The sequence below is a fragment of the Staurois parvus genome, unplaced genomic scaffold (genome assembly GCF_062004578.1).
Source record: "Staurois parvus isolate SC_StPar_1 unplaced genomic scaffold, SC_StPar_1.0 ptg001938l, whole genome shotgun sequence".
NCBI lineage: Eukaryota > Metazoa > Chordata > Amphibia > Anura > Ranidae > Staurois > Staurois parvus.
This window is the reverse complement of record NW_028319734.1, coordinates 90372-115415: the sequence shown is the minus strand read 5'-3', so window position 1 is coordinate 115415 and position 25044 is coordinate 90372. Positions and strand designations below refer to the sequence as shown.

Genomic DNA, 25044 nt, shown 5'->3' with positions numbered 1-25044 from the left:
TGCCTGCATTTTGTCTGTTCTTTCTGCCTGGAAACTGAGAAATGTCCATGGCGTCCAAAAAGTGTCCCTTTAGGTCAAAAGCAGTTTAGATCGGCTAGAGAACAGCGATAGTAAATCAGAACCACTTACAGAATTGAGTGATAATGATTCGTGGGGGAAATTCGTCATCAGAAACTGAAAACGATTTTGCGACTGAGCTCAGCAATGTGCGAACTTGGCGCTCTATTTCACATTTCAGTGTTTTTGGTTTGATTATATTATTGAATTAAATTTTTTATTATTTTTATATTATTTTTATGATTATTTATTAAATTATAATTTATGATTTTGTGTTTCAAATTTTATCATACCCGGGATGTTGTCTAGACTCTTGTTCGGACAGATTTCAGTGAGTTTTTCCTAAAAATTACAGCCTACAATAAAAAAAATACATATTTCCATGCAAAAAAATGGTACCGCTTTCAGCACCAAAAATCTGAAATAATCATACCGCCAGGGAGGTTAAGGGGTATTCCGACACAGAAGTGGAAAAAAAGCATAGGGCCCCTCTCCAATATCCATACCAGGCCCTTATCCAAGCATGCAGCCTAGATGGCCAGGAATGGGGGGAGGGTACTTTTTCCTCCTCCTGAACCATACCAGGCCACATGTCCTCAATATGGGCCTTGCTTTGAGGGACAACCCTGGCAAAGCACCTTGTCCCCATGAGAACAAGAGTGTTTAAATGTGGATATGCAACCTCTGTACCTGTCCAGATTTCCCAGGCTCTGCAATGCATTATGTGACATTTGTCTTTGTACTCCCTCCAATCACAAACTTCACCCCTGCTGCCATTCATCCTGTTGCTGCTTTCTGTGATCCTGAACCATGTCCTGGCCCAGTTCCTTACCTGTTTTACTTGCTTCTCCTTGCCAGTTATCCTGATCCTGCTTCCTATGAACCTTTATCCCCATCCTCCTGTTCCTACTGCCTGTACCTGCTTCCTGTGTATGTGATTCCTGTTCTGGCCCTGTTTCTGACCAGGGGCGGACTGACCATTTGAGCGCTCGGGCACTGCCCGAGGGCCCGGGGTCAGTAGGGGGCCCCATGAGATGCCCCTGGTACCTTTCATTGGCTTTTTCATAGGGTTTTTTGGGTGTAGGCTAGGACACAGGGACCTCATGATTCCCTATTGCCCGGGGACCCCATGAGTTGTCAGTCCGCCCTTGTTCCTGACCCATCATATCCACTGTTCCTTGTTCCTCCTAATTTACACTGTGTTACCTGATTCCTCCTGCTGCTTTGCATTTAGTTTAGGTAGTTTACACTTGTACATATCTTAGGAAATTTGCATTGGTTTGTAGATTATTTAATTAAAGTGGTAGAAGCAACTCTCCCCACAGCCCCCCTATATACTCACCTGAGCTCGATCTTGGTCCAGCACTGCGCATGTCTGCCATCTCCCACAGCATTGGAAGCCATTGGCTCAAGACCAGTGAGTAGACAGTGGGGGCCAGGCCAAGCCAGGATGTATGTCTGTATAGACACATGAAGCTCAGCTTTGAAGCAAGCACGTACAAGTGACCACCATAGGAAGCGACTTCCTATGGTGCGCAATAAGGAGGGGGGAGGAGCCTGGAATGCCGGCAGGGGACCCCAGGATGGGAGGATTGGGGTTTTGCAAAACCATTAAACAGAGCATGTAAGTATGATATGTTTGTTATTTATTGAAAAAAAAATGAAACTTTAATGTCATTTTAATTGTCAGGTTAGATAGGGAGTTTTGTGTTTTGTTGGTGCTTGTATTTTAAAAAAAAGTGTGCATTCCTAATAAATCTTATTACTTTTCCTGCCTTTCAGTCTGGCCCTATCGGTGTAGCCCTACATACAGTAACTGGTCACCAATACAACATCTGGAGTGAGAGCTGGAACGCACCAAGGACTGCAGCACTGGTGTGATGAAGTCATGCCACGCTGCGTTCCATGATGCGTTCAGTGATGTATTTAGTTCTTGTGCTTCCCTATGCAACACGTAACCAACCCCCCCCCCCTCACCACCACACTCTGCCACCACTGACTGCCGCAACCATGGCCCCCTGGCCTAGGGTTGCCACCGTTTCTTTAAACCAAACCTGAACACTGTAGCGGTGCAGGGCAAATTTATTTACTGAAGTATACACTATAGGATCATAAAAGACCTGGGAAACCTTTAGGTGCCCGAAGGGGAGAGTAGTAAAGCGAGGCACATAGCGTGCCACGGCGAACAGTGGGTGTGGCCAAATTTCTCTTGGTGACATCATCACCCCATTCCCCCAATTATGCCAGTCCTGCCCCCAGCCACCCACAGCTCTTGGAATGGCATTTGTGTGTGAATATTTTGGTTACTTGGGGAGCCACAGTGTGATCTGACTAATGTGTCCAATTTTCCGGCAGACTGAAATCTGGACACATGATTCAAAACCCAGACTGTCAGGATGAATCCTGGACAGGTGGCAACTCTAGGTATTCTATGGATGAGCAGTGAATGAAATAGTAGTGTGTGATCAGAGCTCATCCAGCTAGATGGCACTGGGGGTGTAGGAAGTCTGCCTTACCTCCCAGTACATAGCATGCTGGACATAAGAGCATATAGAGTGGTCACCCTGGGCTCCTCCAGTCTATGGGATCTATTCATGGTATACAGGTCACAGCCATCCCACCCCTAAGTGTGGTCACTACTGGATCAGATCAAATGTCCTCTGCCAGGAAATCCATATCATCCTTCCTAGTGCTCCCCCATGCAGAGCAATTTGGGGCATTCCAAAAAGGAAGCAGGTAATGGAGGAAGAAGAAATCCAACTGAACTATTCCCCCTTCAGTCTACATTCAGTGGTACTGGAGGAGGGGGCATAGAGCCTCTGGTGGGACATCCAGCCTTCACCACAGACTGTTCACACTGGACCAGTTGTGAGATTTTTACATTCACTTTGATGCGCACATACACTGTCATGTGATCTCATGGATGAGGAATGATCATTACTAAGCACTGGAGGATCACACACACTGCTAGAGCCGAGGTCTGACCTCACATGTCACTCATCACACAGACAGGAGCCCGGCATGTGCATCCACTGATGGCTGTCCTACACTCACCACACTGCAACAAGAAGCCAGCCCATCATCATTACCCTCCCTCTAACATTGCTCCCCTGTCATCACCACCGATCCCCACTCTACTTCTCCCCCCCACCAGAGGAAAGCAATCAGAGCATCAGTTGGTGAAACACCAAGCAAGCCAGAATAATGACCCCCGGCTCCACTGATTACAGAAGAGCTGTACTAAATTTTCCTAACAGCCTGTACTAACTAGGAAGGTGCTACACTTGCAAAGACTTTGCTATTCTGGGCAGGGGCTCACAGTGAAAACAAAAGGGGGAGGCTAAGCATTTTATCAAGCAGGATACAATCAGGGGATGGGGGTTTAATTAAAGACAACATACAAAATATAATTGTCCTTTAAAACTTAATACCAGGAGTTCCATGCACAAAACAGTTATTTTCACAATCATTTCAGTTGCATTGAATAACATGATTTTCTCATTGGCTTTATGTTATTAGAATTTTGCACATGACGAAAAGATAAAAGGAATATTATTATTATCATTATTATTATTATACAGGATTTATGGCGCCAACAGTTTGCTCAGAGCTTTACAGTATAAAGGGGGACAATACAGCAACAATACAGTTCATAACAAGAAGGTTAGGAGGACCCTGATCCTGGGAGCTTACAATCTAAGAGGGAGGGGCTAGTGGTACAAATGGTAATAACTGTGGGGGATGGACTGGTAGGAGGAATAGAAGATTCCATTATTAGCTGAGGGCAGGATAGGCTTCCCTGAAGAGAGAGGTTTTCAGAGATCACCTAAAAGTGTAGGCTATAGACAGACAAATTGGGGTAGAGAGTTCCAGAAGATGGGGGAGGCTCTGGAGAAGTCTTGGAGATGAGCGCGGGAGAAGGAGACAAGCGAGCTAGTGAGCAGGGGGTTGTGCGAGGAGCGGAGAGGACGGTTTGGGTGATATTTGGAGACAAGATCGGTGATGTAATTTGGGGTAGAGTTATAAATGGCTTTATATGTTATTGTTAATGTTTTGAAATTGATTTGTTGGACAATGGGAAGCCAGTGGAGGGATTGTCAGAGAGGGGTGGAAGATATGGAATGGTTGGGGAGGTGAATGAGTCTGGCAGCAGCATTCATGAAAGACTGAAGAGGGGATAACCTGCGATTAGGTAAGCCAATGAGGAGGGAATTACAATAGTCAGCATCTACCTGTGTATATCCATAGATTCCCAGTATCTCTGCCATTGGAATTGTTGTCACTGAACAAAGATCTCCAATGAAACCCACCAGTTCAGCTTCTTTAGAACATGAATAATTAGGGACTGTCTTCCGTGGTCCAGATAAAATCCTTAGAACATTCCTTACAGCAAAACTAGGATGTAAATATGAATCTAGTACACGAAATCCAAGTGTAAGATTCGGCAAAATATTTGGATTTTTATTAACATCGCGTATAGCAGAAAGAAAAGCAAAAACATTTATAACTGTATCACTATCAAATCTGTAAAGAAAAAATATTTGTGGTGGATTAGCATACATTTTACAATGGACTTACACCAACTGGCCTCTGATGGCCTCTCCTACATCTCTGACAAAACAAACACTCGTCTTGGTGGCACAGAGACACATTAAGCTATACACTAGTAGATTTTCAAGCAATGTTTGAAAACAAAAACTTGTTAAAAAATTATCAGAACATTCAATGACTTGATGAATGTTGTTCGAAAGTAGTTCAAAATTTAATTTGCTTTTAGCATTCTATTTGGGAACAAATAGACTTTACCAAACGAAACCACATAGTCATCAATGTGGTTAAAAACAAACATCGATTTGACCCCATTAATGATTAAAAAAATCACAGAATGTTCTTAGAATTACATTTTTCCAACAAAATTCCTCCTGGATCTAAGTATACCAAATAGCCTTCAATTTTGCCTCCTCCCAAGCCACACCCCAATAACCTGTTTCACCTGGTCATGGGCCTGACCTCTACGATGACATGATCACAGGGTCCCCCTGTCTAGTTTTATTTGTGTGCCATATATTGAGCAATGGTAGCTAAGACTATGGTATTGAATGGTATTTCCCATTGAGATCACATATATGGCAAACAATAATGGTGACAGAGATGAGAGTATCCCTGCAATGACCTTTAATGATTTCCCTGACAAGATGGGTTTGATCCAGCTAAGCCCCCTAGACCACAGATCATATATATATATATATATATACTACTGTATATTACCAAAAGTATTGGGATGCCTAACTTTATACACACCTGAACTTTATTAGCATCCCAGTCTTAGTCCGTAGGGTTCAATGTTAAGTTGGCCTATCCTTTGTAGCCATAATAACTTCAAAACTTCTGGGAAGGCCGCCCACACGGTTTAGGAGTGTGTCTATGGGAATGTTTGACCATTCTTCCAGAAGCACATTTGTGAGGTCAAGCACTAATGTTGGCCGAGAAGGCCTGGCTCGCAGTCTCCAATCTAATTCATCCCAAAGGTGTTCTCTGGAGTTGAGGTCAGAACAGTCAAGTTACTCCATCCCAAACTCGCTTATCCATGTCTTCATGGACCTTGCTTTGTGCACTGGTGTGCAGTGATGTTGGAGCAGGAAGGAGCCATCCCCAAACTCTTCCCACAAAGTTGGGAGCATGATATTGTCCAAAATGTCTTAATATGCTGACACCTTAAGAGTTCCCTTCACTGGAACTAAGCAAAACTCAATCCCTCAGTTTCAGTGAAGGGAACTCTTAAGGTATACCAAGACATTTTGGACAATTTCATGCTCCCAACTTTGTGGGAACAGTTTGGGGATGGCTTCTTCCTGGTAAAACATGACTGCACACTAGTGCACAAAGCAAGGTCCATAAAGACATGGATGAGCAAATTTGGGGTGGAGGAACTTGACTGGTCTGCTCAGAGTCCTGACCTCAACCCGATAGAACACCTTTGGGATGAATTAGAGTGGAGACTGTGAGCCAGGACTTCTCGGCTGTCATCAGTGCCTGTCCTCACAAATGTGCTTCTGGAGGAACGGTCAAACATTCCCATAGACACCCTCCTAAACCTTGTGGACGGCCTTCCCAGAAGAGCTGTAGCTGTTATAGCCAACTTAATATTGAACTCTACGGAATAAGCCCTGGGATGCCATTAAATATCATGTGCGTGGAAAGGCAGGTGTCCCAATACTTTTGGCAATATATTGTGTGTGTGTATACAGTATATATATATATACACACACAGTTGTGCTCAAAAGGTTGCATACCCTGGCATAAAGTGTGAAATTTTGGCATTGATATTGGAAATATGACTGATCATGCCAAAAAATGCTCTTTTATTGAAGGATGATGAGCATATGAAGCCATTTATTATTAAATAGTTGTTTGGCTCCTTTTCAAAACATAATGATAACAGAAATCACCCAAATGGCCCGGATCAAAGGTTTCCCTCCCCTGGAATGTTTGGCCTTGGTACAGACACACAAGGTGACACACATGGCTTAAAATGCCAATTAGAGGTTAATGTCCCACATCTGTGGCTTTTTAAATTGCAATTAGTGTCAGTTATTAAATAGTCAATGAGCTTGTTAGCTCTTACGTGGATGCACTGACTAGGCTAGATACTGAGCCATGGGGATCAGAAAAGAACTGTCAAAAGTCCTGCATAACAAGGTAATGAAACTTTATAAAGATGGAAAAGGATATAAAGAGATTTCCAATCCCTTGAATATGCCAATCTGTACTGTTAAATCACCTATTAAGAAGTGGAAAGTTCGAGGATCTCTTGATACCAAGTCAAGGTCATCTCCAGAAGAAAATTACTGTCTCAATGGGGTCTTATCAACAATAACATATGTAAATCCAGTCACTCTAAACCTCCTAAATGATTCTCAAGAGATTGATCTCCTGTTGGATCCATGTGATGTGTTTCCTGCACTACACAATCCTAATATCATTCATGGCTTCTTAAGTTTCTTATGGCCCATCTTACTTATAACCATGATCCCAATAAGCTGAGCTCTACTGAATTCCATATCCCCCACTTCTATGAGTTGCAGAATTCACATTATCCTTGCACTCTGCAACCTAAGATACCATTTAAAGTTCTTATTTGTGGATATTTCCTGCTAATTATTTTTCTTTTGTTTATCTACTTTTATGTTTCTTTTATGAAGACAGAGTACACTAGATTTGTTATTTACTGGTGTTCTACCTCTATGGTTATTACTATCTCTGACGCCATACAACTGACTATACTGTACATCTATATGACTGGTTGATTGCTATCTCCCCTTTTGAGTTGTCCCAAGCTTCTAATGTAATTTCAATATGTGTTTTAAAATTACATCCCTTAACGTAAAAAAAGGCCTTAATAGGCCATATAAGTGATCCATGGTGTGTAGGAAAGCTCTCTCTCAAAAATGAAACATTTTGTTATTATTATTCAACACATCCACATGGAGATGCTTTGAGGGGAGTGGTGACGGATCTAGCTCATGGCTGCACACTATAAGAGCTCCCCTCACAGAAGGAAGGGTTCCCTCCCCACCGCTCACACAGCCACTGACAGTTGTACATCCCGACACACTCCAGGATGTCTTCTCAGCGAAAAGAGTGTCCTCAGCCTCAGAAACTGTCCACTTTCTTCCCACCAGCTGGGTCTGCAGGAAGGGGTGTTATTGAAATTTGGAAATTCCTTCAACAATAAGGGGGTCTCATATACCACCTCCAATGTAAATGAGTATTGGGAATATAGTACTTTATCCACAGAAAAAGTAAACAGCAAAAATGCACAGAGTTTTTTTACAAGTTCTGCTTTAAAGGAGAAGTAGAGCCAAAGTTCATTTGGCCTTTCTTTCCCTACAGATCACAGGAGTTCACTTTGTTGTGCCCAGGGCTAAAGTCTGATATTGGCTGGCATCATTCAGCTGATCCAGACTCTGGAGAGATCCCCACTTTAGTGCTGAGATCCACCCAGATGCCTGGATTGACAGCTGGTTCAGATTCTCAGCATGCTGCTGATATCCTGACCCAACTACTCCAGCCCCCTGCATGGCCTGGCATTCCCGTGAGCGCTGGAGGGGAAGAGCAGGGAGCCGGTGACTGACAGTCACCTACTGTGTGCTCACTAAAGACAGAGATCTGATCAATCAGTGGTCATTGATAGCAATCAAATAAAAATGGCGAGCGCTAGAGTCTTGGAGCTGCTTGCAACAAAGATAAGTGACAATACCCAGAGAACAAATAAATCAAGATGGTGCAGTGCTATATATATATATGAGACTACCCCAATAAATACATATGTAAAATTACCACAAATCAATATACAATATATATATATAAACAGTGCTTATTAACCACTTGCCCTCCCAGAGGATTTCCCCCCCTTCCTGACCAGGCCATTTTTTGAGATACGGCACTGCATTATTTTAACAATTGCACGATCATGCAACGCTGCACCCAAAATGGAATTTGCGTCCATTTTTCCCATGAATGGAGCTTTCTTTCTGTGGTATTTGATCGCGTTTTTTATTTTTTGCACTATAAAATAGAAAGACCGACAATTTTGGAAAAAAAACTATATTTTTGCCTTTTTGCTATTAAACATGTTCAGTAAAAAATGTAAATATCAAATTTTGTCATAAATTTAGGCCAAAATGTATTCTGCTCCGTGTCTTTGCTAAACAAAAATCCCAATACATGTAAATTAATTGGTTTATGTGAAAGTTATAGCATTTACAAATGGCGGTATAGATACTGGAATTTGTTTTTAATTTTTACTAGTAATGGCAGCGATCAGAGACTTATAGCGGGACTGCGGCAGCCATTCTGACACTGGGGGGGAACTGCCTTGGTGTCACTGACATCCAATGGTGTATTTAGGTTTTGTGCTGCCCTAGGCAACACAAAAATCGGGCACCCCCATACGGAGAGAGCCTAACATTGACCAACAACACCCCTGCCCACCACCCTGTGACAGCCTTCCAATAGTACCCCCCCACGTTGAGAAAGAGAAAGACACTCACCTTCACAGCTCTGGACATCCCCCAGAACAAGAGTCGGGTTCTCCATACACTATCAAGCAGCTTGGAACCTCTCACGGATCTCACCTGGTCCCCATGCCACATGTATCTCTTCTTCTATCCCTTCTTCCGGGGGAGCACTGCTACCACCCTGAAAAATGCCGCCCTAGGCAAATGCTTTGTTTTTCTTGTGGTAAATACGCCCCTGCTGACATCCCCAGTGACACCAACACAGTGATCAGTGCTAATAAAAGGCACTGACACCGTACTAATGGCACTGGGCAGGAAGGGTGATCAAAGGGTTAACTGTGTGCTGTTCTACTGTGGGGCTGTGTGTTAGCGCTTCACTGTAAGCACACTGATGTGCATGGCTGTGGAGGAGAACTGTTTTGCTTACAAACAGTTCCCCCCCCCCACTGCCGGAGATGCTCGGCAATCACCAGGTAACAGCGAGTAATCACCGTCTGGGACCCAGTGTTTGACAGCCGCAGCTGTGAATGTGCCACGGTTAAGGTGCCCGTGCAATAATATAGTCAAAGTCCTTCATGTGACAGTTCAAAAAAGAATATTAGTGCTTAATCCAAAAAGTGCCACTTGTCTGTGCGGAATCCTCCACCACTATGCTCCTCACCAGGCTTGCTGGGTATCAGATTGTGATACAATATACCTGGAACCTCCGTCTCTGACTCTTAGAAACCACTGATGATACAACAGGAGCCTGAGATATATCTCAGGTGAGCTCTTCTTCTCAGGCTCCTGGTCGTGCCATCAGTGGTTTAACCACTTCCCGTCCAGCTGTTGTATATAAACGACCAGATGGTGGCAGTGCAGGGGCGGGTGGCCGTTTATAAACGGCCTCCCCGCTCCCTGCTTGTGCGCGGTCCCTGGGAGCACGCAGCACTGCGGACACAGTGGAACACCAATCGTTGTACGGGAACTCTGTGCGAGGTCCCAACCATGTGATCACTGATTGGTCAATCAGTGATCACATGAAGAGTAGTAAGCAAGATGTCACTTCTGACATTATTGGTTACTACGTGTGAAATCTGTGAATGATCACCGAGGTCGCATGGTACAGGGCTATTCACAACAGTCTTGTACCATGTGACAAGCTGTGACCAATCACAGCTCACACAGTATTTCTTAATGGCTGCAAGAATGCAGCTAGAGAGAAGGAGAAATGATTGTTTTTACAGCCTTTATGGGTGTAAAAGCAATCAGTGTAAGAAAAAAATAAATAAATAAATCTTCATCACCCCCCACAAGTAGTACAGTGTCACCATGGTGACACTGTACTGCTAGGGTGACAGTATGTAAAAAAAAACACAAAAACAAAACATAAATAATAATATAAAAAAAATAAATAAAAATGTACACAAAAATGTTTGAAAAAATATAATTTTTGGTTATAAACTAATTTGGGTTATTTTTTTTTTTTTTTTACAAAAAAGATAACTGAATAAATGTTGGCCAAGATTGATGAAGAAAGATTATTTATTTGCAAAATTTTATAAGAAAAACACTTTTTTTTCAAAATTATTGGACATTTTTATTTATTTGGAAAAAAAAAAAATAAAAATCCCAGTGGTGAATAAATACTATCAAAATAAAGTTTTATCTCTCTGAAACAAAATGCTAAAAAATTCATATGGGTACAGTGTTGCATGACCGCACAATTGTCATTCAAAGTGTGATAGCACTGAAAGCTGAAAATTGGCCTGGACAGGAAGGGGGTGAAAGTGTCCGGACTGGAAGGGGGTGGGAAAGTGTCCGGACTGGAAGGGGGTGAAAGTGTCCGGACTGGAAGGGGGGGAAAGTGTCCGGACAGGAAGGGGGTGAAAGTGTCCGGACTGGAAGGGGGGTGAAAGTGTCCGGACTGGAAGGGGGTAAAAGTGTCCGGACTGGAAGGGGGTAAAAGTGTCCGGACTGGAAGGGGGTGGGAAAGTGTCCGGACTGGAAGGGGGTGAAAGTGTCCGGACTGGAAGGGGGGGAAAGTGTCCGAACTGGAAGGGGGGTGAAAGTGTCCGGACTGGAAGGGGGTAAAAGTGTCCGGACTGGAAGGGGGTAAAAGTGTCCGGACTGGAAGGGGGTGGGAAAGTGTCCGGACTGGAAGGGGGTGAAAGTGTCCGGACTGGAAGGGGGTGAAAGTGTCCGGACTGGAAGTGGTTAAAAGAGAGAGAGAGACGGAGCTTCCGATTTTGCTCTATTGATATATCTCAGGCTCCTGAAAAAACACTTGAAAGAATGACTTTTATTCCTCTATTTCCCAGATTATGTATGTGAAGGATTAGGATACAGGCTTGTTTTGTCATTAATGATTCTTTACTTTATAATTCATTTTATAAGTGATTGATTTTATTGTTTAAAACTGGGTGGTGGTACTAATTATATTTATATCCACTTGCGGACCACCAGCAATGTACTGCGGACGGGTGGCCCATACAGGCAATGCAACGTACCTGTACACCGCTGGACTCTTCCACCTACAAGGTGAATGTGCGCACCCCCGCCCGCCGATTGTACACAGTGGAAGTTTGTCAGCAGGTCCCAGCCAATGATTCATGGATAGGACCTGCTTGACAATCAACACAGGGCTCTGTACAGAGGGAATGATCTCTATACTTCTACTCCCTACAAAGCAGAGAGAAGAATCAAAGAGATTTATAGTAAAAATCAGAACACATTAGACAGATTAACATGTATTAGGCACACACTTTACCTCTTGATTATCTAAGATGTTAACCCCTTCCCAGCCAGTGTCATTAGTACAGTGACAGTGTATAGTATTATCACTGATCACTGTATTAGTGTCACTGGAGATGTCAGTGTCAGTTAGTGTCAAATTTCCCACAGCACTATCACAGTCCCACTAAATGTCATGATCACCGCCATTAGTATTATAAAAAAAAAAAAATTCCAGTATGTATACCATAGTTGTAGACACTGTGACTTTCACGCAAACCAATCAATATACATGTATTGGGATTTTTTCCAAAGACATGCAGCAATTACATTTTAACCTACATTTATGAAGAAATTACATCTTTTTTTATTGGATATGTTTTATAGCAGAAAGTAGAAAATATCATTTTTTTAAAATTTTTAATTTAAATTTTTTGTCTTTTTTAATACGTATGATACAAAATAAAAACCCAGTGTTACTCAAATGCCACCAAAAGAAAACTATGTTTGTGTGAAAAAATGTATATACATTTAGTTTGGGTACATTGTTCAGTGGTCTATTTTGTGATTGTGCTGCTCTAGGCAACACAAAAATTGGGTGCCCCCCCCCCCTCCCAAATAAAAAAAAAAAAAAAAAAGGAGAGAGAGAAAAAGCAGCTAGCCATTCCCAAAGCTACAGACAGAGAGAAGCATTCTTCCAGCACTCACCTGCACCTCTCCAGAATGAAAGCGGCCAGCCATCCCCAGTGTCGCCCTTAAGCGGGAACGAGAGTCGCCCTTTACCTACACCCTCCAGAAGCCCGCAGCCTCTCTCAGATCCCATGGCGGAGCTCATTCAGTGCCTCACCCGGTGCCCGTCATCTGTCCCCTGCCATGTTAGTCTCTTCTTCGAAGGGGCAAATGTCCTTTTTTGCTTAGCGTTAAATACACCCCTGACAGTGTTGCATGACCGTGCAATTACCAATAAAAATAGCGTAGTGCTGAATATAAAAAAATGGCCTGGTCTCGAAGGGGGTAAAACCTTCCAAAGTTGAAGTGGATATAGAAAGTGCTGTGTAATAATAATATGTGCATCCTGCATAATTATTCAAAGTCAGGGACCGTCTAGACAATGCATAGAGGATCAATATCACAATGACAAAACTTCTGCCCTAAAGGAAAACTGTATTCCTCTGGTTCAATACATCCTGAGACAAAAACAAGCCTTCAGATTAGGAAAGTCAGAATTCTGAAGCCTCATTTTGTCCCAGGTCTGTGATCAAGGAAGGACTGAACCTGAAGGATCAGCATGTTGGCCAAAGAACTAATATTTTTTTAGGAAGGTCACCACAGACAGTCTCATACACTTCAGTACAGGTTTTCAAACAAGTCATCAGATGAAATTCCTATATTTCTATCTTCACAGAATTCCTTGAATTTTTTATCACTGGTTATGGCAAATCCTGGACATTTCATCAACTGCATTCAACAAAAAGAAAAAGAGAACAATGTAAAACAATTCTGTAAAATGCTACTTACCCAATAGTATAAAGGGTTAGGGTATCGTTGTCCACCTTTGGTAGAACCCCTGTAGATATTGTTAACACTCCTCCAATAATAAGGTCACCATCTTGATAATATCCAGTCTCATCTTCCTCATACCCCAACTGGACTTTAAAGAATGGTGGTAAATTGTGAGTCTTGGTGATAAATAATGTCATCCACAGGACAATGCAGAAAAGCAGACCTTTATAGAGATTACATGAAACTAAGATTCTGATCTTCATAGAACATAAAGCGATCTTTGGTATCAATATCATGGATATGGAGATGATACTGAACATTGATCAGTGACATGCCCTCAGTAAGTTACTGACAATGTCATCATCTCTCCTCTCTCCTCTCTCTTTATACATTTCAGTGTAATAGATTTCTCATTGTTCTGAATATGCTATTTTTTCTGTATCTACTTTCAGTTGTTTTCTTTGATAAACATGTACAAGGTTTACTAAGAAACATTTTATAGAAAGCTCAGCAAAGATATAAAATATATTCCTTTTTTAACATTAGCACCAAAGTATATTTAAAAATGTACAATTCTATTATTTATGCCACAATTATACCACTTCAATTCTTCAGTCTCCAACAATGTGGTGTTTAAATGTTGGAATTATATTATTATTAATAATATTATTATTATTGTGATTAACCTCTTGCCCTCCAGAAGGTTTACCCCCCTTCATGACCAGGCCATTTTTTGCTGTTCGGCATTGCCCTAATTCAACTGGCAATTGCGCGGTTGTGCAATGCTGTATAAAAACAAAATGTATGTCCTAATTTTCACACAAATTGAGCTTTCTTTTGATGGTATTTGATCACCTGTGCAGTTTTTACTTTTTGTGCTATAAACAAAAAAAGACTGAAAATGTAGGGGAAAAAACAATATTTTTTACTATTGGTTATAAAAAATATCCAATAAACTCAAAGTTAGTCATAAATGTAGGCTAAAATGTATTCTGCTGCATGTCGGTGGTAAAAAAAATCCCAATACATATAAATTAATTGATTTGTGTGAACGTTGTAGCGTCTACAGTCTATGGTATATATATATTAGAATTTACGTAGCTTTTACTTTCTGACTGCCTATCACATTTCTTGAGGTGCTAAAATAACCCCCCCCCCAAATAACCCCTTTTTGGAAAGTAGACACCTCAAGGATTTTGCAGAGGCATGTTGAGTCCGTGGAACATTTTATTTTTTGCCACCATTTTTTTTAAAAAAATACCATTTTTTTTTCGACAAAGTTGTCACTTTAATAATATATTGCTCATGCATGCCATTGATATATGTGGAATAACACCCCAAAACATACTTCTACTTCTCCTGAATATGGGGATACCACGTGTGAGAGACTTTTTGGCAGCCTAGCTACATACAGGCCCCCAAAATCCAATGACTACCTACCATTTTTTTTCGACAAAGTTGTCACTTTAATAATATATTGCTCATGCATGCCATTGATATATGTGGAATAACACCCCAAAACACACTTCTACTTCTCCGGAGTATGGGGATACCACGTGTGAGAGACTTTTTGGCAGCCTAGCTACATACAGGCCCCCAAAATCCAATGACCACCTCCAGGCTTTCAAAGGGCATATTTCCTCATATCACTTCCCCACTACCTATCACAGTTTCGGAAGGCACTAAAATGCCAGGTTAGTACAAACACCCCCCACCAAATGACCCCTTTTTCAAAAGTAGACACCCCAAGGAATTTGATAAGAGGCATGGTGAGTATTTTACAGATATCATTTTTGTCACAGCATTTTGAAAAGACAAAAAAAATTTTTGTTTTCTTTCTTCGTTTTCCAAAAACATGTGGCAACAAATGAGATCTGCAAAATACTCACCATGCCTCTTAGCAAATACCTTAGAGTGTCTACTTTCCAAAAAAGGGGTTATTTGGGGGGGGTTCTTCTACTATTCTGGCATTTCAGGACCAACATTAGAAGCTTATGCCACACATCACCCACTCTTGAAGACCAAGCCTTTTCTGACACTTTTTGTTCACATGAAAAAACTGTTTTTTTGTTAGAAAATTACTTTGAACATCACTGATCCTGCTAACACTGAATTTTCGGGGACACTATACTAAGCAGGCACTAGTATAGTTCTGTTCATGATCAATATCTTGATCCGTTCAAACACTATACTAGTAATGGGGGTGATCAGCGACCTATAGCGTGAGTGCAATAGTGTGCGGGCAATGCTAGCTGAGAGGGACACTAACTGACCCTGGCTGGGAGGGACACTAACTGACCCTGGCGCTATCTGATGTTGCTAGAGGCAGGAATACAGTGATCAGTGAAAAATGATATATTCTGACACTATACTAATGGCACTGGCTTGGTGACGGGGCAATCAAAGGGTTAAATGTGCTAATCTAACAAGTGTGTGTAAAATGTAGTGCTTTTACTCGATGCCGTGTTTTCTCTTCTGAACCTGGACTGACCGGGGGGGCAGCGGGAGATGCAGGCCCGTTCATACCCCAAAATAGGAAGCGATGCAAGATTACATCACTTTGCCAAGAGCTGCTGTTCACCTGAAAAATGTGGGTGAGCGGTTGGCAAGTAATTAAAAAAAAACCCTTAAAAATATATTTTTTAAAAAATTCTCAATATGGTATGTTTTATTTCATTTTTTTAAACATTTTTTTAAATTTTTTTTGTGTAATATTTTTATCAGAATAGTACAATATTACCATAGTAACACTGTACTGCTGGGCGGGGGGGGGGGGGGGGGGGGTTATCAGGGATGTTTTTTTATTTTTGTATACTTTGCTTTGCAGGAGAAATAAACATCCTGCAATGTAAAGCTGGCTGTCATGAACATAACTCATTCATGAACTGTCATCAATGAGTTAGGTTTTTGACAGCTCAATATAGTCTGTGATTGGCTGGAGCTGGTCACATGGTACAGGGTGCTGTGATTGGCCCCATGTATCGTGTGACAGCTGTGGGCCAATCACAGCTCGCTAGAAAGAGGAGCAGAGCTGTTATGAATGAGATTGATTCATAACAGCTTTGATTACATTGTGATCATGTGATCTCCGGGTCCCATTCACTGGGATCTTCATTCCGTTGTGTCCACCAGACACAGCAGTTGCGAGGGGGGAGCGCTGCGCCCCCTGTGTTAGTACATCCAGAGCGACGTACGGGTACGGTGCTTTGCCTGTAGCTGCCGCCTGGCCGCAGTATATTGCGGGCGGGAAGCGGTTAATATGATTATTATTATTGTGATTATTGTCCCCATGTTGATGGGGAAAAGGGCTTCTGACCCACAACCCTGGTGGATGGGGGGGCCCAACACCGTTGTTTTCTAAATCTTTAATTGCTGGCAATTTTTTTTTTCCATTCAGCTGTCAGAGGGGAACCCCGCTGACAGCTGATGACTCATTGGTTGTTAAGGACAGGGCAACCACCCGCTTCTTAACAACCATAACAGTTACTGGTTGTTAAGGATGCCAGTGGACACCTGCTCCTTAACAACCAGTACATACGGCATGCCTCAACCACTACTTAGTTACAGCATTCATTTAATTATTTATTTCCTTCTGTGAATTGATTTTTAGGTCTTTTTACATGGTATTTCACGAGTGCCTTTGCTATTTGCATTCAATACTGCCTACTAGCAGAAGTGGATTGACACCTGACTGACATAACACATGCAATAATCTTTAGTGAATTGTCCCCAGTGTAGTGTTGGGTCTAGCATACACTGTGGCATACAATGTCATCGTGCAGCCAGTTTCTCTGATCACCACAAAGAGCAGTGCAATGTCACCAAAGTGACATTGCATTGCTTAGGGGAGATGTGGTCTCTTTTTTTTTTCAATCTGATTTCTCATTACAGTGCCAGTTGTAATGAACACTCTGTTCCAGAAACAGCTCAAAAGTGATTTGCCACATCGATCACATGGTACAGGGCCAATCTAATTGGCTCTGTAGTTCAATCTGTTATCTGCTGTGTTTGAAGGACACACCAATCACAGTGTGTGCTGCTGCACACCCAGGAGCACATGAGCAGCAGATGTGGAAGGCTATATATATATATATATTTATATATATATACAGTGGGGATCAAAAGTTTGGGCACCCCAGCTAAAAATTTGTATTAATGTGCATAAAGAAGCCAAGGAAAGATGAAAAAATCTCCAAAAGGCATCAAATTACAGATTAGACATTCTTATAATATGTCAACAAAAGTTAGATTTTATTTCCATCATTTACACTTTCAAAATAACAGAAAACAAAAAAATGGCGTCTGCAAAAGTTTGGGCCCCCTGCAGAATTTATAGCATGCACTGCCCCCTTTGCAAAGCGGAGACCTGCCAGTGTCATGGATTGTTCTCAATCATCATCTGGGAAGACCAGGTGATGTCAATCTCAAAGGTTTTAAATGCCCAGACTCATCTGACCTTGCCCCAACAATCAGCACCATGGGTTCTTCTAAGCAGTTGTCTAGAAAACTGAAACTGAAAATAGTTGACGCTCACAAAGCTGGAGAAGGCTAGAAGAAGATAGCAAAGCGTTTTCAGATGTCAATATCCTCTGTTCGGAATGTAATTAAGAAATGGCAGTCATCAGGAACAGTGGAAGTTAAAGCAAGATCTGGAAGACCAAGAAAAATATCAGACAGAACAGCTCGCAGGATTGTAAGAAAAACAATTCAAAACCCACGTTTGACGGCACGATCCCTCCAGAAAGATCTGGCAGACACTGGAGTTGTGGTACACTATTCCACTATAAAGAGATACTTGTACAAATATGGTCTTCATGGAAGAGTCATCAGAAGAAAACCTCTTCTACGCCCTCACCACAAAAATCATCGTTTGAACTTTGCAAATGAACATATAGACAAGTTTGATGCATTTTGGAAACAAGTTCTGTGGACCGATGAGGTTAAAATTGAACTTTTTGGCCGGAATGAGCAAAGGTACGTTTGGAGAAGAAGGGGCACAGAATTGAATGAAAATAACCTCTGTCCAACTGTTAAGCATGGGGTTGGATCAATCATGCTTTGGGGTTGTGTTGCAGCCAGTGGCACAGGGAACATCTCACGAGTAGAAGTAAAAATGGATTCAATAAAATTTCAGCAAATTTTGGATGGTAACTTGATGCCATCTGTGAAAAAGCTGAAGTTAAAGAGAGGATGGCTTCTACAAATGGATAATGATCCTAAACACACCTCGAAATCCACGAGGGATTACATCAAGAGGCGTAAACTGAAGGTTTTGCCATGGCCTTCACAATCTCCTGACCTCAACATAATTGAAAATCTATGGATAGACCTTAAAAGAGCAGTGCGTGACAGACAGAACAGAAATCTCAAAGAACTGGAAGACTTTTGTAAGGAAGAATGGGCAAAGATACCTCAAACAAGAATTGAAAGACTCTTGGCTGGCTACAAAAAGCGTTTACAAGCTGTGATACTTGCCAAAGGGGACAGTACAAGATATTAACTCTGCAGGGTGGCCAAACTTTTGCAGACGCCATTTATTTGTTTTCTGTTATTTTGAAAGTGTAAATGATGGAAATAAAATCTAACTTTTGTTGACATATTATAAGAATGTCTAATCTGTAATTTGATGCCTTTTGGAGATTTTTCCATCTTTCCTTGGCTTCTTTATGCACATTAATACAAATTTTTAGCTGGGGTGCCCAAACTTTCGATCCCCACTGTATATATGTATACCCTCCAAAACTCATACCCCCCTTATGTATTATACATGGAGATCATATCCCCCCTTATGTATTATACATGGAGATCATATCCCCCCCTTATGTATTATACATGGAGATCATATCCCCCCTTATGTATTATACATGGTGATCATAACCCCCCCCCCCCTTATGTATTATACATGGAGATCATATCCCCCCCCCCCTTATGTATTATACATGGAGATCATACCCCCCCTTATGTATTATACATGATCATCATACCCCCCTTATGTATTATACATGGAGATCATATCCCCCCTTATGTATTATATATGGAGATCATATCCCTCCTTATGTATTATACATGGAGATCATATCCCCCCTTATGTATTATACATGGTGATCATAACCCCCCCCCCTTATGTATTATACATGGAGATCATATCCCCCCCCCCCCTTATGTATTATACATGGAGATCATACCCCCCCCTTATGTATTATACATGATCATCATACCCCCCCTTATGTATTATACATGGAGATCATATCCCCCCTTATGTATTATATATGGAGATCATAATCCCCTTATGTATTATACATGGAGATCATATCCCCCCCTTATGTATTATACATGGAGATCATATCCCCCTTATGTATTATACATGGAGATCCTATCCCCCTTATTTATTATACACAGAGATCATATCCCCCCTTATGTATTATACATGGAGATCATATCCCCCCTTATGTATTATACATGGAGATCATATCCCCCCTTATGTATTATACATGGAGATCATATCCCCCCTTATGTATTATACATGGAGATCATATCCCCCCCTTATGTATTATACATGGAGATCATATCCCCCCTTATGTATTATACATGGAGATCATATCCCCCCTTATGTATTATACATGGAGATCCTATCCCCCTTTTTATTATACACAGAGATCATATCCCCCCTTATGTATTATACATGGAGATCATATCCCCCTTATATATTATACATGGAGATCATATCCCCCCTTATGTATTATACATGAAGATCATATCCCCCTTATGTATTATACTTGGAGATCATATCCCCCCTTATGTATTATACATGGAGATCATATCCCCCCTTATGTATTATACATGGTGATCATATCCCCCCTTATGTATTATACATGGTGATCATATCCCCCCTTATGTATTATACATGGAGATCATATCCCCCTTATGTATTATACATGGAGATCATATCATCCCTTATGTATTATACATGGAGATCATATCCCCCTTATGTATTATACATGGAGATCACATCCCCCCTTATGTATTATACATGGTGATCATATACCCCCTTATGCATTATACATGGAGATCATATCCCCCCTTATGTATTATACATGGTGATCATATACCCCCTTAAGTATTATACATGGAGATCATATCCCCCCTTATGTATTATACATGGAGATCATATCCCCCCGTATGTATTATACATGGAGATCAAATCCCCCCTTATGTATTATACATGGAGATCATATCCCCCTTATGTATTATACATGGAGATCATATCCCCCTTATGTATTATACATGGCGATCATATCCCCCCTTATGTATTATACATGGTGATCATATCCCCCCTTAAGTATTATACATGGAGATCATATCCCCCCTTATGTATTATACATGGCGATCATATCCCCCCTTATGTATTATACATGGAGATCATATCCCCCTATGTATTATACATGGTGATCATATCCCTCCTTATGTATTATACATGGTGATCATATCCCCCTTATGTATTATACATGAAGATCATATCCCCCCCTTATGTATTATACATGGAGATCATATCCCCCTTATGTATTATACATGGAGATCATATCCCTCCTTATGTATTATACATGGAGATCATATCCCCCTTATGTATTATACATGGAGATCATATCCCCCCTTATGTATTATACATGGAGATCATATCCCCCTTATGTATTATACATGGAGATCATATCCCTCCTTATGTATTATACATGGAGATCATATCCCCCCTTATGTATTATACATGGAGATCATATCCCCCCTTATGTATTATACATGGAGATCATATCCCCCCTTATGTATTATACATGGTGATCATATCCCCCCTTATGTATTATACATGGAGATCATATCCCTCCTTATGTATTATACATGGAGATCATATCCCTCCTTATGTATTATACATGGAGATCATATCCCCCCTTATGTATTATACATGGTGATCATATCCCCCCTTATGTATTATACATGGAGATCATATTCCCCCTTATGTATTATACATGGAGATCATATCCCCCCTTATGTATTATGCATGGTGATCATATCCCCCCCCTTATGTATTATACATGGTGATTATATCCCCCCCTTATGTATTATACATGGTGATCATATCCCCCCTTATGTATTATACATGGCGATCATATCCCCCCTTATGTATTATACATGGTGATCATATCCTCCCTTATGTATTATACACGGAGATCATATCCCCCCTTATGTATTATACATGGAGATCATATCCCCCTTATGTATTATACATGGAGATCATATCCCCCTTATGTATTATACATGGAGATCATATCCCTCCTTATGTATTATACATGGAGATCATATCCCCTCTTATGTATTATACATGGTGATCATATCCCCCCTTATGTATTATACATGGAGATCATATTCCCCCTTATGTATTATACATGGAGATCATATCCCCCCTTATGTATTATACATGGTGATCATATCCCCCCCTTATGTATTATACATGGTGAATATATCCCCCCTTATGTATTATACATGGTGATCATATCCCCCCTTATGTATTATACATGGTGATCATATCCTCCCTTATGTATTATACATGGAGATCATATCCCCCCTTATGTATTATACATGGAGATCATATCCCCCTTATGTATTATACATGGCGATCATATCCCCCCTTATGTATTATACATGGAGATCATATCCCCCCTTATGTATTATACATGGAGATCATATCCCCCCCTTATGTATTATACATGGTGATCATATCCCCCCTTATGTATTATACATGGAGATCATATCCCCCCTTATGTATTATACATGGAGATCATATCCCCCCCTTATGTATTATACATGGTGATCATATCCCCCCTTATGTATTATACATGGTGATCATATCCTCCCTTATGTATTATACATGGAGATCATATCCCCCCTTATGTATTATACATGGAGATCATATCCCCCCTTATGTATTATACATGGAGATCATATCCCCCCTTATGTATTATACATGGAGATCATATCCCCCCCTTATGTATTATACATGGTGATTAGAGATGAGCGAAGAAATGAAAAATTCGATTCGACTGATTCGGCGAATTCGTGGACAATATTCGATTCGAGTCGAATAAATTCGCTGTGAATTTAACTTAAAAAAGGGTGTTTCTAGGCTTCAGAGAGACTTAATATTAGTGCAGAACACTGTACCTTTAATTTAAATGCCCTTGGAGTCTGCTGGGGAAGAGAAATAATACTGTCAGTCAGTATGACATGCAGATGAGTGCCGTCGATCTTAGAATCACTGCACACTTCACTCCTTTGGCCAGTCACGGGGCCAAAACCAGTGTTTGGAGCCACAGTGTGGCGGTGGAGCCAGCAGCAATGGGAGGCCATACAGCAACCTATGACAAAATGGAAACCAGCAGGAGTGTGAGGAGACCTGAAAGTGGCACATGGCAGAGTGGGAGCAATGGGAGGCGGTACAGGGACCCAGGTCACACTGTGGGCCCAGCAGCAGCGTGACCAGGCGGTACGGGGGCCCATGGCCGATATGGGGCCTGGCGGCATCAATAGAAGGCCTGTAATCTGCCAGCAACCTATGACAAAATGGACAACCGCAGGAGTGTGAGGAGATTTCAAAGTGGCACATGGCAGAGTGGAAGCAATGGGAGGCCGTACAGGGACCCAGGTCACACTGTGGGCCCAGCAGCAGCGTGACCAGGCGGTACGGGGGCCCATGGCCGATATGGGGCCTGGCGGCACCTATGGGAGGCCGCTAATCTGCCAGCAACCTATGACAAAATGGAAAACCGCAGGAGTGTAAGGAGACCTCAAAGTGGCACATGGCAGAGTGTAAGCAATGGGAGGCCGTACAGGGACCCAGGTCACACTGTGGGCTCAGCAGCAGCGTGACCAGGAGGTACGGGGGCCCATGGCCGATATGGGGCCTGGCGGCATCAATAGAAGGCCTGTAATCTGCCAGCAACCTATGACAAAATGGACAACCGCAGGAGTGTGAGGAGATTTCAAAGTGGCACATGGCAAAGTGGAAGCAATGGGAGGCCGTACAGGGACCCAGGTCACACTGTGGGCCCAGCAGCAGCGTGATCAGGAGGTACGGGGGCCCATGGCCGATATGGGGCTTGGTGGCACCTATGGAAGGCCTGTAATCTGCCAGCAACCTATGACAAAATGGACAACCGCAGGAGTGTGAGGAGATTTCAAAGTGGCACATGGCAGAGTGGAAGCAATGGGAGGACGTACAGGGACCCAGGTCACACTGTGGGCTCAGCAGCAGCGTGACCAGGAGGTACGGGGGCCCATGGCCGATATGGGGCCTGGCGGCACCTATGGGAGGCCGCTAATCTGCCAGCAACCTATGACAAAATGGAACCCTGGGCTGGGGCAGGCAGAACCGCCGTATCTTTATCACGTTTTTCACAGGCCACCGAATGGCGACGCTGCATATGCTGACGCAACGCTGTAGTCCCAACATGGGCCCCCTGGCCACGCTTGACTTTCTGGCCACATAGTCGACATACGGCTACGTTTACTTCCTCGGGCGGCTTGACGAAAACTTGCCACACCGCCGAGTAGGAAACTTTGCACCCGCTACTCCTCACTGGCTGACTGCTACTTCCTCCGTGCACACCGGCACCACTACTGGCTGTGGTGGTAGGCTGCAGTGGAGCTGCTGCTCTACTCCGTGGCCGTTTGCCTCCACTGACAAAGCTGCGACCCTGCTGCCTCCTGGCAGCAGCAATGGGAGGCCGTACAGGGACCCAGGTCACACTGTGGGCTCAGCAGCAGCATGACCAGGCGGTACGGGGGCCCATGGCCGATTTGACCTCATTCATCCCATAGTCCTGCCGACTCACGAATAGCGTGGCCTCCTCAAAGGGCCTGAGCAAGCGCAGGTATCACGCATGAGATGACAATGGCTGACATCTAAGTTACACAGGGAGTACCTTTATCCGCTTTTAACATCAGGAAATCTGTGATGGCCTTTAGCTGTTCGTAAAGGCGGTCTAACATATGTAGGGTTGAATTACACCTTGTTGCAACGTCACAGCATGAGGAGTCAGTACGGGGGCCCATGGCAGATTACGTGTCTGGCAGCAGCAATGGGAGGCCCGTAATCTGCCAGCACCCTATGTCAAAAAATTCAACACACCAGCAGTGTGAGGAGACCTGAAAGTGGCACATGGCAGAGTGTGGCGATGGAGACAGCAGCAATGGGAGGCCGTACAGGGACCCATGAGAGACTCTGGACCTAGCAGCAGCATGAGGAGGCGGTATATAGGGGCCCATGGCAGATAAGAGGCCTGGCAGCAGCTATAGGAGGCCCGTTATCTTGCAGCACCCTATGTCAAAAAATTCAACACACCAGCAGTGTGAGGAGACCTGAAAGTGGCACATGGCAGAGTGTGGCGATGGAGACAGCAGCAATGGGAGGCCGTACAGGGACCCATGAGAGACTCTGGACCTAGCAGCAGCATGAGGAGGCGGTATATAGGGGCCCATGGCAGATAAGAGGCCTGGCAGCAGGTATAGGAGGCCCGTTATCTTGCAGCACCCTATGTCAAAAAATTCAACACACCAGCAGTGTGAGGAGACCTGAAAGTGGCACATGGCAGAGTGTGGCGATGGAGACAGCAGCAATGGGAGGCCGTACAGGGACCCATGAGAGACTCTGGACCTAGCAGCAGCATGAGGAGGCGGTATATAGGGGCCTATGGCAGATTAGGGGCCT

The 25044-nt window shown here is 42.7% G+C and overlaps 1 protein-coding gene across 1 annotated transcript in view; it reads right to left on the bottom strand.

Moving 5' to 3' along the window:
• Positions 1-25044, bottom strand: part of LOC149433196 (vomeronasal type-2 receptor 26-like) — a 95680-nt gene that overhangs the window by 48185 nt on the left and 22451 nt on the right. The window contains exons 3-4 of the mRNA XM_089664531.1: positions 13308-13515; positions 4290-4581 (exon numbers count right to left, since the gene is read on the bottom strand). Coding sequence (XP_089520657.1) covers positions 4290-4581; positions 13308-13515 — 500 coding nt within the window. The remainder of the gene's footprint in view (positions 1-4289; positions 4582-13307; positions 13516-25044) is intronic.